This window comes from Cydia fagiglandana, chromosome Z (genome assembly GCF_963556715.1).
Source record: "Cydia fagiglandana chromosome Z, ilCydFagi1.1, whole genome shotgun sequence".
Taxonomy (NCBI): Eukaryota; Metazoa; Arthropoda; class Insecta; order Lepidoptera; family Tortricidae; genus Cydia; species Cydia fagiglandana.
The window spans coordinates 7621297-7643695 of record NC_085959.1 but is presented as its reverse complement, the minus strand read 5'-3'; the positions used below and the strand labels follow the sequence as shown (position 1 = coordinate 7643695).

The 22399-nt window shown below is 40.7% G+C and overlaps 1 protein-coding gene across 1 annotated transcript; it reads right to left on the bottom strand.

Moving 5' to 3' along the window:
* Positions 1–18869: 18869 nt before the first annotated feature.
* On the bottom strand, positions 18870–22104 carry LOC134678750 (UDP-sugar transporter UST74c). The gene has a single exon (XM_063537445.1). The coding sequence runs from the start codon at positions 21883–21885 to the stop codon at positions 20896–20898; it is 990 nt and encodes a 329-aa protein (XP_063393515.1). The 5' UTR covers positions 21886–22104; the 3' UTR covers positions 18870–20895.
* Between the last annotated feature and the right edge of the window lie 295 nt (positions 22105–22399).

Genomic DNA, 22399 nt, shown 5'->3' with positions numbered 1-22399 from the left:
TGGCCGGATACCGGATATTCGGTTTGACCGTGCGCGTGCAAGTGAGTGGAATGTTTAAATTGTATTAAAATAATAAACGAGTACGATAATAATCGTGAATGTTTTTTATTCCAATTTTGTTCACTCCGAAATCAAGCAATGTTACTATCCGGTATCCGGCTGGATATTAGGGCACTATCCGGTATCCGGCCGGGTACCGGACAGTAACCGAATATCCGGTGCATCTCTATACGCAAGGGGAGCAAGTGATATTGCTATCTCATTTTACCGCATGGCTGCGTCCCTTGGAGTGGCCGGCGCTGGCCATCGTGTAAAGGAGCCATAATATTTGCAACGACAAAGTGTGGCAGTGTCATCTTTAATGTCAAATTTCTATGAAAATATGACGTTTCTAATGACTCTTTCACTCAAGGTTCTGATCAGATCGGTGCTAGGTTGGCATAGACGGACTTCATATCCCACTTAATATGCGGATCCGCTCTCCGCTCCAGAGGGCCTACCGCGAACCACGTTCTACTTGTTGCCTCTCTGTTGCACTTGTTAATTCGCACGTAAGTGGGACAGGGAGGCAACATGTCGAACGTGGTTCGCGGTAGGCCCTCAGTATATATGCGCGAAACCGTATTCCGATCTTTGCTAGTTTGCTGGGAGGCTTTCTGCATCTCTTTCGCTCGAATATTGCAAGAGCGAAACAGATAGTGTCGTCTCTTACGTTTATCATTGCGTCTGATTAAATTGGTCACATCACATATTGCCGCTGAGAAATATTACAAAAATAAATGTCACAATTTTTAATTAAATAACCATACAATAACCTTAAAATACTTAACCATAACAATTTTGATGTTGATTTGGGAAAGTACTATAAATATAATTAAATGGCAACATTGTAAAAATAAACAACATATTTTAATAAATATGTACCTACTTAATGTTAACTAAATGCCTGTTGTCGGCACGTATCCAGTTATTAACGCGTTTAAAACCAGCAAAAATCCATACGATCGAAGTTACTCTCTTGGCATGAACGTTTGCAAACCTCTTTATTTTATCTATTCCTTTCTAAACCAAAACACTTACATATTATATTACAATAAATCATAATTATTACATAACATAACATGCGGGTAGGGGTTTTGCATATACATCATACATCTACTACTCGCTCTTATTTCTTTGTAAGTATTACAATTTCTAGCAACGATAACTGTACCAGACCAGGCGTGGCTCACTCCGCGATTTCGTCGCGTCGGTAAAAGTACATGCGGCCCACACCAATATTGGTGTCTAGCCAGAGTGGTTGCCGCGCACCACTACGGAACGGACGCCTGCTCGCGCTTGCGCCACCTCTCAGTCATATCTGTCGTAATAGACGCGTTATTTTAGTGAGTGACCCTTCTGTACCTAGTACTATTATTTATTCTGTGTCAAGTAACATATATATGTTACTTGACTTTCATTGAGAGCGCAACTTCTATTGTATGGAGGCGGCTAGACTCGTGTGACTCTTAAAATCTACATAGAGCTTAGTTATTAACACATTTAGTCAAATTATATTCAACGGTGGCTCGGGCTCTGAGCGGCTACCGCGAAAACCGAAATTCGCAAGTTGCGGGGATCTTTCTCTTTTACTCCAATGAAGGCGTAACTGGAGTGACAGAGAAAGATCCCCCCAATTTGCGAACTTCGATTTTTGCGGTTATAGCCCTGTACCGACATAGAGTAAGTAAAGAAAGAATGGTAACTCCATAAGTACAGTCGCCATCAGATATATCGGAGCGGCCAAGGTGCTCACAAATATCTGAGCACGCCTCTATTGTCAAGGCGCTAGAGTGCATGTTCAGATATTGTGAACACCTTGGCCGCTCCGATATATGTGATGGCGACTGTACATCAGTTTTTTTACCAAAATGCGTTATTTCGTAGTCGTCATCTAACATCAAGTCTATCAGTACCCCTACTTGACACCATGTCACAAGTGTACTGATGAAAAATGTACTACTAAAACAATTTACAACTAATATTACAAACAGAAGGGATTGGTTGAAAATAGACTTCCTCTTAATCCGGTTATATTAACTGTAAATTGTTGAGCATTAAAGTTTTCGTTCGCCGGGACATCTATTGTCAACTATCGGTACTGATAAATTCCGCTACATGACGCTAGTACGGCTACCATCTTTCTATATATCTCTTTCGCACTAATATGTCAGTACGAGCGAGATGCATAGAAAGTAAATTACGTTCACGATAGCCTTTATGTTAATGCCAAACTGATGGTAGCCGTATAGATGTCGACTACGAAGTAACGCGGGTTTTGGTAAAGCCCCCTCCAGACGAGTGTGGAGTCGATTTCGCTGTCTGCGAAAATCGACGCCACACTCGCGTTCGCGGCTTCGCGCCGCGATTCGCGCGCGAGTGTGGAGGAGGCTTAAGAAAACGGATATATGTGACCACTCTTTCTTTACTTATACAGTATATACTCTATGGTACCGAGGCCCTCATAGACTTATAATATATAAAGACGTAGTCTCAGCGAGCTGTCACTGTTGCCACTTTTGTTTAGTGTACGATTAACAATGAGGCCCACGTTGCTGTAGCCATGTCGATAAAGTCATATCGATAAACTATCGACATTTCTTGCAATTTTAATTTTACTTCAAAGGCTTAACGATACCTAAAATGACCAAAAACGCTTTTATTCTTTATTGTGGTTCTTTATTGGTTATCAGATCACAATTTTATAGTCACGCCCCAGCAGGGAACCAAGGGAAAGTTCAGATATTTAATTAAAATACATAAATACCTCCTAAAATACGTGTTCCGCAATAATTGAATTATATTATTATATTATAATATATTCATTATCCATTAGCATTTCAATTATGTTTATGTTTAACGAAGATATTGAAGCTTCAATTAATCGCTATTTCGTTCCGCTGTGTAGCGTTTATCGATATATAACATGATTAAAATCGACTTTTCACATCCCTAAAAGAGCACACATATACGCTTTTACGCACACATACACAGCCTGGGCGCATCAAGAAAGGCAACACTTGATTTGAAGTCCACCTTGTCAACTGTTATGGTTGTCCTTTTTTGACAAACGGCATTTTTAAAAGAGCGAGGAGAGAGAAATGATACTAGTTGCTGCGCCTTGAAAGAGAACAGAAAAGGTTGGGCCCTTGGAGGCCCTACGTTTTATTAACTGCCTTTCTATCGCTCTTGCATTAAATATTATATTTTATGTTTATTGTAGCGATAAATAGAGGCAGATAAGGAAACTTCTATTTCTCGGGAGAGCCTCATACTCGACACGGCGTAATAATCCTTTATGAGGAAAATCTTCACAGTAGTTATTGATATGAGCCTCATAATAATACATTCAAACAATAGTACTCGCCAAACGTATCCATACTTGTTTCTACTCAATACTCATGCTGAACAACCTGTACCGAGCCACCCCATACAAGCGTCGGCATCGAGTCAACTCTATGCCCCCCCCACATCTAGCGTCTTTCGAGCGTCGGCGTCTGGTCAGCGCTATGGAAAATGACGTCGCTGCGTAGTTGCGTCGAGCAGCGGCCATAGAGCTGTAGACGCCGACGCTCGAAAGACGCTAGATGTGGGGGGGGGGCTATATGTAAGGCCTGAGTGGACGCTAGAGTTGGGCGTGCAGCGGGGCGCGGCGTGCATGTTAAACAAATGCAAACGTATAGGAGCGGCCTTAATGCAAGCTGCTCAAATCACTTGTGAGCCCGACGCCACGCTGCACGCCCCGCCGAACGTTCTGCTTCGAGCGTCCACTCAGGCCTTACACTATGGCTGTTGTTCGACGCAACGTTAACGCCACGGAAGAAAGAATGAGCGCGCCTTTGTGGTTAACGCAGTGCAGCAACGCCATTTTCCATAGCGCTGACTTGACGCCGGCGTTCAAAAGACGTTAGTGTGGGGTGGCCTTACCTCATAAGGCCCACGGTCCTATGGTACTCTAAAATGTAATTTAAACCATTTTCAATAGGGAGTATTACTGCAATGTTCTGCCGCCAGAGTGCAGCACTAATTTGTTTAGTAATCCATAGAGTAACTTGTACATACTGGGTTTAAAACAGTTTTTTGACAAGTTTTCACTATGTTTGGTTACAGGCGGCTCACCGTGAAACGCGAAAATCGAAATTTCTTTATCTGTCTCTCTATCGATCGAATAAGCAAGAGTGATAGAGAGGCAGAAATCGAATTTTCGATTGTCGTGTGTCACGGTAGTATTGATGATGTCAATGAGGTTTATTTACTGTATGTGCTAGTGGTACATACCATGGTGCTGAGATGGTGCTACCTACGCAGAGCTTGCATTTTTATTGCTTCGTTCGATTTTAAAACAATAGTAACACAACCATATTTCCTACATTTGATTTCAACTGCAACTGTCACTCTTCTTGTATAAATGGGTCTGATCAACCCCGAGATTCGAGACCGAATCAGCAAATATTTTTGCAGTTTCGGGATTGGTCCCATTAGTAAGTCGTTCAATAATCATAATTACAAAATTTACAAACGTGCCAAGATATTGGATATAGTCTGTTAAGCCATTTCCGTCAGTAGAAAAAAAGCGGCAAATTTAAAAACTGTACGCGCGAAAGGTAATCGTCCCTAGAAAATTTGAATTTTGCGCCTTTTTCTACTGACGTAGTTGTTTGACCGGCTATAATACCCTGTATACTGCATCGTCGATTGTCATAGCCTGAGTAAATTAAAATTAAGTTACACAAATTTACACATTTCAATGTTCAAGTCAAAAGACATATATCTACATCTTATATGTATACACACACGAGGCACTGGATATTATTTTAATGGATGTACTATTTATTTATTTAATCTTTATTGCACATAAGGAAATACACTGTACAAAAGGCGGACTTAATGCCATAGGGCATTCTCTACCAGTCAACCTTTAGGCAAAGCAGATAAGTTCGCAATAAAGTCTCATGAACTCGACGTAATCAATCTTCTATATATAGCCTGACAAGTTCTTTTTTAGCCCTGATATAATGTCGCTACAAACAGCTTACATATAGCAACAATACGTGTACGTCATGAATAGTCGGGACAGTGTGTATTGGCATCGTGCAAGAGCGAGTGAGGTTTACAATTATGTACATGTGAGTTGTAGAAGTATGTTTCCCAATCGAAACCCAATCGAAAGAGCATGTTTAGTTGATAATTAAGTATGAATAATTTACCTATCCGCCATAATTTGATTCTAAATATTCGACCTCCGTATATATATTTACCAGATTCAGTCACTCGTGGTGGTAATGGCTCATTCTTATAATAAATATTTTTGATTATAGCACTAAAGACGCCTTAAATGAGAAAAATAATAATTTAATAATTAATATTCATATTTAGTACAAAACTAACCAGTTTATTACAAACTCACTATGAAAATCAGTACCCGTCATGTCAACAAATAATTTCACAACATTGTTTAATGGAATGCTACTGAATCCCGTATCCTTTTTCTGTCGCAAGTATTTTAATGTATTTAAAATTATTTGTTTAGCATCGGTGTGAATTTTTTTGGGCATTTTGATTGCAAAATCTATTATTATCCTGAAATATTTACAATCATTTTCGATTTGTTTACATCGGTGACATTCAATGACTTTCAATGTCGGATGTCAAACAAAATAATTGCCATTAAAATAAATTAGTTCCATCGAAAATCCGCAACGTGGCGAGGGCTAAAAAGGAACTTGTTAGGCTTTATATATCTATATATATAAATGCAAGTGTCCTGACTGACTGACTGACTGACTGACTGATTCATCAACGCAGAGCCGAAACTACAAAAGCCAGAAAGTTGAAATTTGCACACCAGATTGCATTTATAAAGTGTACAAGAGATAAGAAGCGATTTTGAGAAATTCAACCCCTAAGGGGGTTCAAAAGGGGATAAAAGTTTGTATGGGGTTAAAGTTTTCTTTTAAGCTAGGAATTTCAAACTTCGTAAAAAGATATATTATTAAAATATAAGAAAACTAATTTCAGCGTTTTTGAAAATTCATCCCCTAAGGTGGTGAAAAAGGGGTTGAAAGTTTGTATGGATACCAAAAAAAATTTCACGTGGTGGACTTGTATCTTTGTATTTAGGAAAATTATTAGAAGACAAGAAAAGTAATTTCAGCGTTTTGTAAAATTCATCCCCTAACAGGGTTAAAAAGGGGTTGAAAATTTTAATCCATTAAAAATGCTTTGAAACTTCATAGAAAGGCATAATAGCCGATTACAAAAAAAGTGATTGCAACGTTTTTGGAAATTCAACCCCTAAGGGGGTTAAAAAGGGGATGAAAGTTCGTCTTCGGGTGCAAATTTTATTTTAAGCTAGGAACTTGAAACTTTAAAAAATGTATCAAATTTAAATACAAGAAAACTAATTTCAGCGTTTTTGAAAATTCATTCCCCAAGGTGGTGAAAAAGGGGTTGAAAGTTTGTATGGATATCAAAAAATTTTTCGAGCGCGGGACTTGAATCTTTGTATTTGGGGATATTATTAGAAGACAATAAAAGTGATTTCAGCGTTTTGTAAAATTCATCCCCTAACAGGGTTTAAAAGGGGATGAAAGTTTGTATGGGGTTAAAGTTTTCTTTTGAGCTAGGAATTTGAAACTTATTTAAAACATATATTATTAAAATACAAGAAAACTAATTTCAGCGTTTTTGAAAATTCAACCTCTAAGGTGGTGAAAAAGGGGTTGAAAGTTTGTATGGATATCAAACATTTTTTCGAGTGTGGGACTTGAATCTTTGTATTTAGGGATATTATTAGAAGACAGGAAAAGTAATTTCAGCGTTTTGTAAAATTCATCCCCTAACAGGGTTAAAAAGGGGTTGAAAGTTTGAATCCATTACAAATGCTTTGAAACTTCTTAGAAAGGCATAATAGCCGATTACAAAAAAAAGTAATTGCAACGTTTTTGGAAATACAAGCCCAAAGGGTGTTCAAAAGGGGATGAAACTTCGTCATGGGGTGTAAATTTAATTTTAAGCTAGGGACTTGAACTTTTTCAAAAAAAGAGGTATTAAATTAAAAGCATGAAGACGAATTTAAGCATTTATGAAAATTCATCCCCCAAGGTGGTGAGAAAGGGGTTGAAAGTTTGTATGCTGATCAGATATTTTGTGAGTGCGGCACTTGAGTCTTTGTATAAGGGCATAGGCACATTAGGTAGGTACCTATTATTAGAATACAAGAAAAGTGATCTCAGCAACCAACATCAAAATCCACTTGACTTAAAACTTGCTAAAAAAGTAATTTCAACATTGCTTGGATATGAAAATTATAGGTAAGTACTAAAGATGTAAAATGTTGAAGATAAGATTCCACGCGGACGAAGTCGCGGGCAACAGCTAGTATATATATATATATAAATGCAAGTGTCCTGACTGACTGACTGACTGACTGACTGATTCATCAACGCAGAGCCGAAACTACACAAGCCAGAAAGTTGAAATTTGCACACCAGATTGCATTTATAAAGTGTACAAGAGATAAGAAGCGATTTTGAGAAATTCAACCCCTAAGGGGGTTAAAAAGGGGATGAAAGTTTGTATGGGGTTAAAGTTTTCTTTCAAGCTAGGAATTTGAAACTTCGTAAAAAGATATATTATTAAAATACAAGAAAACTAATTTCAGCGTTTTTGAAAATTCATCCCCTAAGGTGGTGAAAAAGGGGTTGAAAGTTTGTATGGATATCAAAAATTTTTACGAGTGGTGGACTTGAATCTTTGTATTTAGAGATATTATTAAAAGATAAGAAAAGTAATTTCAGTGTTTTGTAAAATTCATCCCCTAACAGGGTTAAAAAGGGGTTGAAAATTTTAATCCATTACAAATGCTTTGAAACTTCTTAGAAAGGCATAATAGCCGATTACAAAAAAAAGGGATTGCAACGTTTTTGGAAATTCAACCCCTAAGGGGGTTAAAAAGGGGATGAAAGTTCGTCTTCGGGTGCAAATTTTATTTTAAGCTAGGAACTTGAAACTTTGTAAAAAAGTATCAAATTCAAATACAAGAAAACTAATTTCAGCGTTTTAGAAAATTCATCCCCCAGGGTGGTGAAAAAGGGGTTGAAAGTTTGTATGGATATCAAAAATTCTTTTGAGCACGGGACTTGAATCTTTGTATTTGGGAATACGATTAGAAGACAATAAAAGTAATTTCAGCGTTTTGTAAAATTCATCCCCTAACAGGGTTAAAAAAGGGGATGAAAGTTTGTATGGGGTTAAAGTTTTCTTTTGAGCTAGGAATTTGAAACTTCGTTGAAAGATATATTATTAAAATACAAGAAAACTAATTTCAGCGTTTTTGAAAATTCATCCCCCAGGGTGGTGAAAAAGGGGTTGAAAGTTTGTATGGATATCAAAAATTCTTTTGAGCACGGGACTTGAATCTTTGTATTTGGGAATACGATTAGAAGACAATAAAAATAATTTCAGCGTTTTGTAAAATTCATCCCCTAACAGGGTTAAAAAGGGGATGAAAGTTTGTATGGGGTTAAAGTTTTCTTTTGAGCTAGGAATTTGAAACTTCGTTGAAAGATATATTATTAAAATACAAGAAAACTAATTTCAGCGTTTTTGAAAATTCATCCCCTAAGGTGGTGAAAACGAGGTTGAAAGTTTGTATGCATGGATATCAAACATTTTTTCGAGTGTGGGACTTGAATCTTTGTATTTAGGGATATTATTAGAAGACAGGAAAAGTAATTTCAGCGTTTTGTAAAATTCATCCCCTAACAGGGTTAAAAAGGGGTTGAAAGTTTGAATCCATTACAAATGGTTTTGAAACTTCTTAGAAAGGCATAATAGCCGATTACAAAAAAAAGTAATTGCGACGTTTTTGGAATTTCAACCCCTAAGGGGTTTAAAAAGGGGGATGAAAGTTCGTCTGCGGGTGCAAATTTTATTTCAAGCAAGGAACTTGAAACTTTGTAAAAACGTTTTAAATTAAAGTACAAGAAAACTAATTACAGCGTTTTTGAAAATTCATCCCCTAAGGTGGTGAAAAAGGGGTTGAAAGTTTGTATGGATATCAAACATTTTTTCGAGCGCGGGACTTGAATCTTTGTATTTGGGAATACGATTAGAAGACAATAAAAGTAATTTCAGCGTTTTGTAAAATGCATCCCCTAACAGGGTTAAAATGGGTTTCAAAGTTTGAATCCATTACAAATGCTTTGAAACTTCTTAGAAAGGCATAATAGCCTATTACAAAAAAAAGTAATTGCAACGTTTTTGGAAACTCAAGTATTTGTGAGTGCGGAACTTGAATCTTTGTATAAGGGCATAGGTACCTATTATGAGAATACAAAAAAAGTAATTTCTGCAACCAACATCAAAATCCACTTGACTTAAAACTTCATACAACGTGCTAAAAAAGAAAAGTACTTAATTTCAACATTGCTTGGACATGAAAATTATAGGTACTAAAGATGTAAAATGTTGAAGATAAGATTTCACGCGGACGAAGTCGCGGGCAACAGCTAGTCCAAATATACATACTATTGCTTATTCTTGGCAGTACCATCGCCCACACTGTTAACTGTACATCAGTGGACCTTATGCCTTTTGTAATAAGGACCACCGATGTACAGTTAGAACTGTTGCTGTTTGTACGGACATATGGAACTACACGAAATGGTAACCTTAAAATTAGCGACGTAACAGAAAGCTAACGCTCTTCAATGGAGTAAAAGAGTGGATAAGGCGGTGGTACTGGTGCTCGACGCGGTCCCAGTACATGTCATCTTGAAACTTAAATCATTGTCAATAGAGGTGACAGCAGGATGTAATCTATTGGGCATTAGCATGTCGAGGACTAGTACCACCACCTTACACGAATTTCTAAATTCGCGATATGCCCTCAGAACTATTTAATTATAAACCATTTCATACCCTGTCATAGTGACAATACTAGGACCCTATGAGGTCTGAGGACTTTCATATCGATTGTCACTGGTAGGTACGAAACGGTACCTATAGAAATTAAATTCTTTGGCTGTACTTGCGCCTCAGATGGCCCGGTTCTTAAGCTTGCCTACCTTCGAAATTTTATACTTTTATTAGTGCGAATGGATTTGGACAAAACTGCACGTTTATATTAAAAATGACCCAGGGTATGTCCTTAAACTACGTCCAGGACCCGGGTATGTCTTTAAACCACGTCCAAGACCACCGGTGGACGGGCAGCAGCGTCCCTCAAATTCGGTGTACTCGACTGCGATCGCCAACCCGCCTGCCAAGAGTGGCGATTATGGCATTCACCCCCCAAAAAAGGTGGAGGCCTATGTTCAGCAGTGGACGTCTTATGGCTGAGATGATGATATTAAAAATAAGAAAAATAACAACGAGCCATCTTAGGCGCAAGTACCTTAATGGGTGCTTTAATACTCTACACACTCTACACTACAGTACACCTTGGTCGCTATAATTTAGTGTAGTACAGTCGACGTCAAAGATATGTTTACATTTTTCGCCTTGTTACATAGGGGTCATCCATTAATTACGTCACACGAATTTCTAGGTTTTTTGACCCCTCCCCCCCTCCTTGTCACACTTGGTCACATTTGGCAAACCCCTCCCCCCTAGTGTGACGTCACATTTTTTCTACGAAATCGCCAAATCGAATTAAGTAAGTACCTAAGTATTATTTATATTTTATCAAAATATTTTTGACAATATAAATATTAGTAATTTTATAACCCAAAACTGCTTAGGAAAGAAAATTAAACGAATAAAAACGATTATCGTTTTAAAAACTTGTTATTTAAATGTACAGCGAATAAAATAATTTAAATAAATTTTCGGTTACTGATGAAGTTAAAGTGACGTCACAAAGTTTGTGTCTCCCCCCTCCCCCATGTCACAATATGTCACATTTTCTTGACCCCCTCCCTCCCCCTAAACGTGTGATGTAATTAATGGATGAGCCCATAGGAGAAACGTGCAAAAGTGTAAACATATTTTTGACGTCGAATGTATGTCGTGCTATTTATGTCGATAAGTAACTTATTTAGTTTATAACTAGCTAAATTAGCTAAAACTTTCCGTACGTTCATAAGTCACAATTTTAAGAGATGACATAAAATATCAATAATATTGTGGGTGTTAAACCTACGTGGATAACGTGGATCGCAAATAATAACACACGCACTTAGTTAACAATATTATAATGTCTGAAATACAGCTAGAGTTATTATTACTAGGGTTAGTATTTTAGAGACAAGCGGTTAGCACAAACACAGTAGCACGCAGTTCACTGGAGAACTTGTTATGTTCATGCACACACCATTTACATAGTCAGTGAATAAGTCTATAGGTTAGTATCGCGGTATTTACAAAGCTATACGGACGAGATTCACAGTGATGATGCGCGTGTGATCTATATCGTGACATAGGTAACACTGCCGGAGGGGCGCGGTGCGCGCGGCACCGGCGCGGGCGACGATCGTTGCTTAGCAACGGTTGCCGACTCGCGCGCCGCCATGTTGTTAACTTTCGTTGTGGGTCCACGCGAAGAAGGTTTGAAGAATTTATTTTATCAACGTACTTTGAATACTTATGTGGAGTAGGCCACAAATACTCCCCCGCCGAGACCGTTTCACGGGCGATAGTGATCTAGATGAGCTGGAAATCGAACTACTCGGCCGCTTCTGGTTTGTTTTTCGGGGACTCTATCTGGCTGTAGTTGTGGCTGATTGCAGGAATTGCGAAGCAGGTAAGCTGGTTTTAATCTGTCTATAGTAACTGTTGACTCTTTGCCCTGTATATCTATTTTAAAAGTTTTCTCGCATCTGTCCAGGACTTTATATGGGCCAGAGTATGGAGCTTCTAGGGATCTTCGGACGGGACCCTGACGCAGGTAAACATATTCTGAAGAGAGCAGATCTTTTGGTACGTAAAACGTCTTTGTTGTGTGCCACGACGCTGGAACTGGGCTGAGGTTGGCCATATGTCTACGAAGGCGTGAGGCGAAGTCAGTCACGTCAATGTCCAGGTTGGTGGATGGGTTGAAAAATTCACCTGGTAATCTGAGGGGTTCGCCGTAAACCAGTTCTGCTGCCGAAGTTTTGAGGTCGTCCTTCCAGGCACTCCTTATTCCCAGGAGTACGAGTGGTAAGATCTCTGACCATTGTGGGTTATTGTGGCACATGATTGCGGTTTTTAGCTGTCTATGCAGACGTTCGATCATGCCGTTGCACTCAGGGTGGTATGATGTTGTGGGGCAATGGTTGGAGCCGAGGAAACCTGTGATGCTTTTGAATAGTTGCGACTCGAACTGTCTTCCACGATCGGTCGTTATTTTGTTTGGGCAGCCAAAACGTGCCACCCAGCCGAAGACAAACGCTTTTGCACACGTCTCTGCCGTCATGTCTGGTAGTGGGTACACCTCAGGCCATCTTGTGAACCGGTCGATGACGGTGAGGCAGTACCTGTTGCCTGAAGAGACGGGAAGGGGGCCAATGAGGTCCATATGCACGTGGGAAAAGCGATCGGAAGGAGTTTGTATGGGAGTAAGTGGAGCTGAAGTGTGGCGATGTATTTTGCTGCGCTGGCAGTCTGGGCAACTCTGTGCCCAGATCTTGCAATCGCGACGAACGCCGGGCCACACATATCTGTCAGCGATTAGTTTGGCCGATGTTGAGGCGCCTGGGTGGCTTAAATTGTGAATGCTGTCAAACGCTTGCTTGCGGAACGGTGGTGTCACATAAGGTCTTGGTGCACTTTGAGAGAGATCGCAGTATATACTTGCGCCTTCGGTGTTCACTTTTTGCAGTCTTAGGGAGGAACCATTAGTTAGGAGGTGCTGCAGTTCAGAATCTGAATCCTGATCTTCTGCGAGTGCCTTGTAGTCTATGGTTACTGCGACAGATGCTATGCGTGACAGCGCGTCGGCGACTGAATTATCTGTGCCAGAGATATGGCGAATATCTGTGGTGAACTGGGCGATGTAATCTAGGTAACGGTATTGCCTTGGTGAGCACTTGTCGCGTCTTGTGGTGAAAGCAAAAGTGATGGGCTTATGGTCGGTAAACACGATAAAGTCTCTTGCTTCCAGCATGTGTCTGAAGTGGCGTACGGATTCGTAGATGGCAAGAAGTTCCCGATCGTAAGGAGAATATTTTTGCTGTGCTGTAGTTAATTTGCGCGAAAAGAATGCCAGAGGCTGCCATGCTCCGTTTTTGTATTGATGTATGGCTGCGCCGATCGATGTGTCAGACGCATCTGTGACCAAAGAGAGCTGAACATTGCAGTCTGGATGTGCTAGGAGTGCTGCATCGCATACGCTTTGCTTGCAGCCCTCGAATGCTTTGAGTGCATCACCCGATATGTCCACGGGGTGTGAGCCTTTCACGGAGCCAGTCAAGAAAGCGTTAAGCGGTGCTTGGAGTTTGGCTGCATGTGGGATGAAACGGCGGTAAAAATTGAGCATGCCCAAAAATCTTCTAAGCTCCTTTACCGTCTTAGGTACAGGGTAATCCTTAATAGCCTGAACCTTTGTTTCTAGAGGTTTGATACCGTCTGCCGAAATACTGTAGCCGAGGAAAGTAACTTGCGACTTCCCAAAGACACACTTCGATGTATTTATAACCATACCGTATTGCTGGAGTCTGGAGAACAACTGGCGAAGGTGGTCTTCATGCTCTTCATGGCACGTAGAGTACACCAAGAAATCGTCCAGGTATGTGTAGCAGAAGTCTAGTCCTCGCGTCATCTCGTCGACGAACCTCTGGAAAGTCTGACCGGCGTTTCGGAGTCCGAAGGTCATGAAGGGGAACTCGTACATACCGAATGGCGTAGTAATAGCAGTTTTCGGGATGTCGTCTTCGTTGACTGGGATTTGGTTGTAGGCTTTTACGAGGTCGATGGTGGAGAATACTTTACAGCCTGTGATGTTCTGTGTAAAGTCATGTATGTGACGGATGGGGTAGCAATCAGGTATGGTGCGGGCGTTGAGCATTCGATAGTCACCGCATGGACGCCATCCGTTATCTTTCTTCGGCGCGAGGTGCAAGGGTGAAGACCATGGGCTTTCAGAAGGTCGAGCTGTTCCACTTTCGAGCATCGACTGAAATTCTGCTTTCGCTATCTTCAGCTTGTCTGGCGCTAGGCGACGAGGTGGGCTGACGACTGGCGGACCGGGTGTTGTACGTATGTGATGTACGGTGCCGTGGTTCAACTGACGATGGGTGCCGGCCGGGCGAGTGACGTCAGGGAAGTCGCGTATAATATCGTAGTATGTTGATTCTCCAATGATAGTCTTGATTGAGGCTATCGTATTTGATGATGGGACAGGTTGCGCTGGGGATTGCAGCGACGTTAGGCAGTCTATGAGGCGTTTATTAGTGCAGTCGACGAGGAGATTGTAGTGGGACAGAAAATCGACTCCGATTATGGCTTTTGTGACGTCCGCAACAATGAATCGCCAGCGATAGCAACGTCGCAGGCCTAGGTCCAGCTCCAGGTGAGCATATCCGTATGTTGCGATGATAGAACCGTTTGCGGCGTATAACTGGAAGTCGGTTTTGGATCGACGACCTCTGACATCTGATCGAGGGTAAACGCAAAGATCGCTTCCCGTGTCGATTAGAAATTGTACTTTACTGTTTTTGTCTGTTACGAATAGGCGGCCGGGTCGCGTAGGGCAGTCATTTTCGGCCACTTCGGGCTGCCGCGCTAGTTTTCCGTCTTGTAATCGCAGGGATGGGTGCACCTCGTTGCCTCCGAACCGAATCTACGATGGTACCAACATACGCCGTCGTGCACTTGCGGGCGCGCCCCGGACTTGGAACGTGAACGACTATTGCTTCGACGGGATGACCTGGTCTGAGAGCGAGAGCGAACTTCAAACACGTGACTGGTGAGTGCTGCCATCTGTCGGGTGAGTTCAGCGATCTGCAAGGACATCGTCTCTAGAGGCGACGTCGGGTGCGGCGTAGTGTAAGGGTTGTGCGCTGACAGCATTGAAGGCGTAGCGACGGGTAAGAGCGGTTGCGATTGTGCAGCTGTGGGTGACACTTCCGCGATGCGAGGGCTAGGCGAGGCAATCTCATGAATGTGATCTGCTAATTCTGATAACTTTGCCAGGGGAATATCTGGGTGTTGAGCTACTACAGTTTGTAAGTGGAGTGGGAGCCTGCTGGACCAAACGGTGCGTATGAAATTTTCTGGTAATTTAGTTGGGCCAGCAAGGTGAATTAGGTGGCGAAGAAATTGAGATGGTTTTCTACTACCCAACTCCTCATGCATTAGAAGCTGCTTCTCTTTCTGTTGTTGTGACACGGACAGTCTACGTATCAACTCAGTTTTCAGCGTAAGATATTTATTTTCCTTCGGTGGGTTGATAATAACGTCCTCTACTTCTGCAGCGATTTCACGTTCTAGATGCGCCATGGCGTGGTAGAATTTTGTAGAATCAGATGTGATGCGTGCCAGGTCGAATTGAGCTTCTAGTTGCGCAAACCACACCGCAGGGTTATCCGCCCAGAATGCTGGTACTTTAATTCCAATTCGGAATAAACTTGCCTGCGTAAGTTGCGAAAACTCAGCTTCGGCGTTGTTCGTCTGGGTCGTAGAAGCGCCGGTCGAGTGCGCAGCTGGCGGGGCGCTGAGTGAGGCGGGCGCGGTGTTCTGCTGCGCAGGTGGGAGCGAGACGGGTACAGCTACGAGCTGCGTCGGTGGAAGCGGGACGGGTGCTACGCCGTCCGCTTGCGGTTGCGCGTTAGCTTCGGTGTCGTTTCCCTGAGGCATCTTGACGGAATTATCACCATTTTGGTTAGCCATGTTCTTATTGTCGTGGTCACCAGTGTGGGTGTTAAACCTACGTGGATAACGTGGATCGCAAATAATAACACACGCACTTAGTTAACAATATTATAATGTCTGAAATACAGCTAGAGTTATTATTACTAGGGTTAGTATTTTAGAGACAAGCGGTTAGCACAAACACAGTAGCACGCAGTTCACTGGAGAACTTGTTATGTTCATGCACACACCATTTACATAGTCAGTGAATAAGTCTATAGGTTAGTATCGCGGTATTTACAAAGCTATACGGACGAGATTCACAGTGATGATGCGCGTGTGATCTATATCGTGACATAGGTAACACTGCCGGAGGGGCGCGGTGCGCGCGGCACCGGCGCGGGCGACGATCGTTGCTTAGCAACGGTTGCCGACTCGCGCGCCGCCATGTTGTTAACTTTCGTTGTGGGTCCACGCGAAGAAGGTTTGAAGAATTTATTTTATCAACGTACTTTGAATACTTATGTGGAGTAGGCCACAATATCATATTATTTGGTGTCACTAGACACTAAGATGAAATTCATTTAAATGTTTATAAACGCGGTATCTAGACACGCGGTAGCGTGTCAAGCCAAGTTCAAGCAAAAGAACTGGCTAGAGAACTCCGAGTGTAATATTACACGAACCACTTGGTGCCACTTTTGACACTTCTATAACTCAAAACCTCTTTAACGTAAACACATAAAACTACGTTTGTTTAATTATAACCATAAGGACACCTAGAAGCCCAAATTTCATGAAGCTAGCTCAAACGGTTATAAAGATATGAAGGTCAAAAAGTCGTAAATTTTAGCACTGACTGACTGACATATAGTACCTAAATCTGACCTACTTCCAGATGACCTAGAAGGATGAAATTTGGAATCCAGCTCGGTATTTGTGTGTAAGCGTAGGAAAAAAATCTAAAAATAAAAAAAAAGTTAAAAAATAGGGGGCGGGGGTCCCCATACATTTTATTTAAATTGTAGTGTTGGAACCGTTACAAGCAGATATTTGAAATTTTCTCAATATATGTATTATTATATTTGCTATATAACAGAAATATAAAAATAAAGTTAAGTCAAAAAATAAGTGGTGTCCCCATACAAAAAACTTGTAATACGCGCTAAACAACCGGCCAACGGTGTGTCGTAACATTAAATCTCAATTACTGCCTAGTTTTCTTTACAAAAAGTAATGATATCCCACCAAAAACATAAATGTAAAAAAGGAGAGCCAAGTTCAATACAAAAATTATGCTTGGCTGTGGGCTTCGCCGCAAAAAGAATGGAGATCTAAATGAGTGTCAAGTTCTATGCAAAATCCAAATATGTATTTATAAGAACAAAATAACATTATGAACAAGCATTAAACTCTATTTCTTTGCTTTATTGGAAACCTATAACAATAGCTGTTATTTAAAAAAAAACTGTTTTTATCAGAATTCAAAAATTAATATATATGTTGAATAACTTTATAAATTGACTGATGTAATGAAAACTGGCCAAGTCAAATCTAACCTACTTTAAATTCTCACATTTTTCTTAAATAACAGCAATTGTTATAGGTATCTAATAAAGCAAAGAAATAGAGTTTAATACTTGTTCATAATGTTATTTTGTTCCTATAAATACATATTTGGATTTTGCATAGAACTTGGCACTCATTTAGATCTCCATTCTTTTTGCGGCGAAGCCCACCGCCAAGCATAATTTTTGTATTGAACTTGGCTCTCCTTTTTTACATTTATGTTTTTGGTGGGTAACTTATACATAATTATTATGAAAAAGATCACATAAAGGAAAGGGCGACTATGATATTGATATTAAGCTTGAATAATTACGATCGTCACTGTTTCTACTTCGCTATCGTTTGGTAAGGGTACCTATATCCACAAAACAAATGATAATTAGTCGGAAGTAAAGTCTTATACAATTAGCGTTTTATTTTTATCTTTGCGTGATACTTAAGTCGATAACAATTCATTGGAATTTTTCTTTGAGCGATTACGTTGTAATTTTGTTATGTTTCCGACTGTAGTAGGCGAAGGGTCGCGATTTAGCAGTCTATACATATATGTATGTATGTACAGTTGCGATCAGATATATCGCAGCGGCCGAGGTGTCCAAAAATATCTGGAACGCACTCTAGCGCCCTGGCAATAGAGGCGTGTTCAGATATTAGTGAACATGTTGGCCGCTCCGATATATCTGACGGCGACTGTACTATGTGCGTGTCTTGTACTTCTAGAAACTACTGAGTCGGTTTGGATGAGTTATTCCCACTAGTCACCATTAAGTTGTTACCAGTGGTAACTATTGGGATTTTATTTCCCACCTTGTACTCGGTTTGGTGGTAACTAATAGTATTTTCTTTTCCCAGTAGTTATGCCATTGGTAAAAGGTAGGATTTTTTTTCCCAGTAGTTATCACCAACTTTTTGTTAGAGTTAAATAGAGTATAAATACAGGGTGTGTTTGACCATGGGGCTTTAAATCCAGGGCTCGATTCTACTCGATAAACTGAGCTACTTTTATTATGGCACCAACCCTTTGGCAACATTTTGGCTTTTCTATGGAAAAGCCAAAAATTTTTCCCCTGTTTTAGGGTTGGTCCCATAGTAAAAGTAGCTCAGTTTAGCGAGTAAAATCAAACCCTAGATTTAAAGCCCCATGGTCAGACACACCATGTAAAAGTAGAGTTTTTAATAAATAACTATAAGTCGATTAAATTTCAGTAAACTGTCCGTCCTCTGTCCTAGTCCATTACTGGTGTCGTAAAAACCGAAACGAAATGCCAAAAATTCAAATACATAAATATCTAATAAAAACGGTGAGATTTTAACCACGCCTAAAGTCACCACACAACTTGGTAAGGGTAGTGTTACACGCCTCACATGCTATTTTTATACACTGAGCGGCCACCTTAGCCAATGAACACCATATATACAAAGGGGCCAAAGACGTGTTGTATATTTTTATTTTTATTTATTTATATAGCCCTTTATTCTGAACATGATTGTTGATTTTTAGTTTTGAATGTTTATATGAAGTCTCTTGGTTCAGTGTGCCTGTCGGCAAAGGCCTCCTCCAACTCCTTCCAGTATTTCCTCTCTCTTGCCACCCTTGTCCAGAGTGGTCCCACTGTGAGTATAATTTCGTCTTCCCATCGTGTTAATTGAGGGCCTTGTGATCTTGATCCATCTGTAGGGTGCCACATGAGAATTCTTTGGCTCCACTTCTCTGTTTTGCATCTTATAGTGTGGCCTGCCCACCTCCATTTTTGCCTGTCTATGTGGGTGAGGATGTCTGTCACTTTTGTTCTGGTTCTTATGTCAGAGCTGCGGTTTCTGTCCTGTAATTTTACACCGAGCATGCTCCTCTCCATAGCTCTCTGGCACTTTGCAAGTTTATCTCGTTGTTTTTTAGTAAGAGACCAAGTTTCGCAGCCATAGGTTAGACATGGAAGCACACATGTGTTAAAAGTTTTGCTTTTTATCCGTATACCAAGGTTGCTTTTCATGATTTCTTTGAGTGACCAATATTTGCTCCAGCCGGATGCTATTCTTTTGTCAATTTCTTTATCCATTTGGTTCTTGAATGATATTATTTGACCTAGATATACATATTCTTCAACATAGTCCAGACTGAATCCATTAACTGCAATTTCTTGTCTCCTAGAATTTGTCATCAATTTAGTCTTGTCTGAGTTAAGCTCCAGTCCCACTGCCTCACTCTGTTTTGCTAGATCCAATAGCATGCATTCTAGTTCTTTTGGGTTTTCCTCAAACAAGACTATGTCGTCGGCAAACCTGAGGTGGTTTAGGCGTGTGCCATTTATGTTGAGGCCAAGGTGTTCCCATTCGAGTTTCCTGAAAATTTGTTCCAAGACAGCGGAGAATAACTTTGGTGATAGTGGGTCACCTTGCCTGACACCTCTTTGTATAGGGAAGTTTTTGCCAGTTGATTGTTGTATATTACGTGTGTTTTGCCATACAGGATTTGACATTATTTTTTAAGCTACACGCATATCAAATTCGCATATTATATTACAATTATTGCATTTAGGTATCATTATTTATTACTTATTAGTTATCACTAACTATTACCTAATGCCGAATGTTCCACAATATTGAAATGCAATTATTTTATGTTTCTAGTCGTAAAATAAATATCGAAACGTGGAATGTTTCAGTGCGTTTTCAGTACAAACTTTATTCTAACCAATATGTTATGGTTATAACGAAATCTGAGAACAATTCTTGAAATTTAGTAAGAAAAAATTTTCTGTTTTGTTTGCATTAGTATAACAGTCATCATCAAATATATCGGAGCAGCCAAAGTGATCACAAATATGTGAACAAAGTGTCTATTATCAAAAAAAAGTAACAAATGTTTAGAATGATAAAATCGTAATGGCTCCTCTACACGATGGGCCAACGCCGGCCACTCCACAGGACGCAGCCATGCGGTAGAATGAGATAGCAATATCACTTGCTCCATCTGCATACATGCATCCCTTGAAGTGGCCAGCGTTGGCCCATCGTGTAGAGGAGCTAAAAGATACCACTGATTTCAGTGTTTGAATGCATTAACATAGTAAAGAAAAGGCAGTAAAACATTCTACCTCAAATATTGGAGATTTGCTCCTGTACTATAGTCTGTATCTTTAGGTATTTAAAAAAGAGTAAATAAAATCTACCCTCAAATGGCTTCTTAAGGCAGTTGAGAGTAGATGAAAACATTACATGATCAAATAATGTACGTTAAAGTCAGGTAGTTCAGTGACAGATCCCGGTGGTTTTGTATTTGGTTGTTTAGTCAATAAATGTTATAGCTACCCGAAAATGTACAATTATGTTTACTTTTATTCAAGTACCTACAGATACAGAGTATAGCGTTCAAATATAAGTATAGCACAAATAATTTACTTGTTCACTTTTGATCAACAGTTAAAATAAGAGATTTCACAAAATCCACTGTTCTTTGGTAACTCAATACTATACTAGGAACGTAGAGCACTGGGTCCTATGTTTCAGATACTGCTATACAGTATCCACACGAGCATTCGCTTCTGCAATCTTGCTGTACACAGCCTGAGGTTTACGTTTGAATGTAACATATGTGTATATAAGACTCGCCAACACACTTATATTTAAACCTACAAAGTTAAGCCACGAGAACACATAGTCCCCACCGATTACCATACCGAGATAAGTAACTAAAATGTTCTTAAGGCAACCAATGATAGTTGTTGTTAAGGCACTGTTGTATTGTGTACAGAGCATGACACTGTATGATAGTACGAACCCCATGACACACGATGTTAGGAACTGAATTAGGAACAGCATATCACCCCAATGCTCATAATTGATTGATGCTTCTATGTCTCCCACATGCCATGCAACGTAAGCTGCAGGCACGATCATGAAGAGTGCATTGTAGAACATGAGCCCGTACTTCCCAAGCTCCTTCGAGTCAAGCTTCTTCTTACTGATAACACCATTCGCCGCAGTGAAACCGTCATTGAGGAGGACTAGCGTGTAGCCTTGCCAGGAGAATGTGACGTCATCAGCTGCGGCCAGCAACGCTCCTCCCACCATGGCCATGACACTTCCTTGCACTTGCCATGTTGCTCTTACACCCAGTATGATTCTCTCCAAAATCATTGTCATGAGAATGCTGAAGCGACGCAGCGCGGTAAGCATTGGCAAGCTCAGCTCCTTCGTCCCTCCGAGGCCAGTCACCATGTTGCCGAGGTATATGATCGGCAGCGGCCAGATGCGGCGCGCGACGTTCATGTCCAGCGACGGGAACTGCACCAGCCGGATCCTCCGCCCGACCCACAGCACCACTAAAGTCGCTATCATCTGCCCGAGTCCGAGCACCAGGTACGATGGGAAGGCGTACGTGGTTAGCACCGTCTTGTTGACAACGGTGATCATGAAGGAGGCGAACGCATAGAAGGCCGCGCTCAGCGCCCGTTTCATGAGCTTAGACTCGCTCTCGGCCTCGTCCTGCCCGCGGCCCGACATCGCGCGGTGATTGCTAATTATCTACTGACTTTAACTCATTGATACTACGTCATACGCTTACCGATAGTCACGACACCGGTCATAGTCGTTTAATAGCGTGAGTCGCTCTCATGGCCACGGCTCTATTACGAACAAATAAAATAATACATGAAACCTTGTGGGATTTTCGCGGCCGTATCTACGTTTCCGCTTGTGACATTTGGGTTTGCGGTTTACTTGACGATGACGTACAGAATGATGTTGCCAACGAAAAAAATATCACACATGATTGTAATCGTGGCAATGTTTGTTGGACCCGTTGGACCTTTTTATAAACCATGAATTTTAACTGGATAACGCATGATGGGTGGGGGGAATGAGCGAACGGGATAGTCTTATGTATCTTTCAGTAGGAGTAGCGGCGAAAGCGCTATTATTATTGTTTGTCCTTGTCACAGTCTCACTTTTTTTTTATTCTCCACCATAAATTAGTATGGGTTATGGTGGGCAACAAATAAATTCGACTAGACATAGT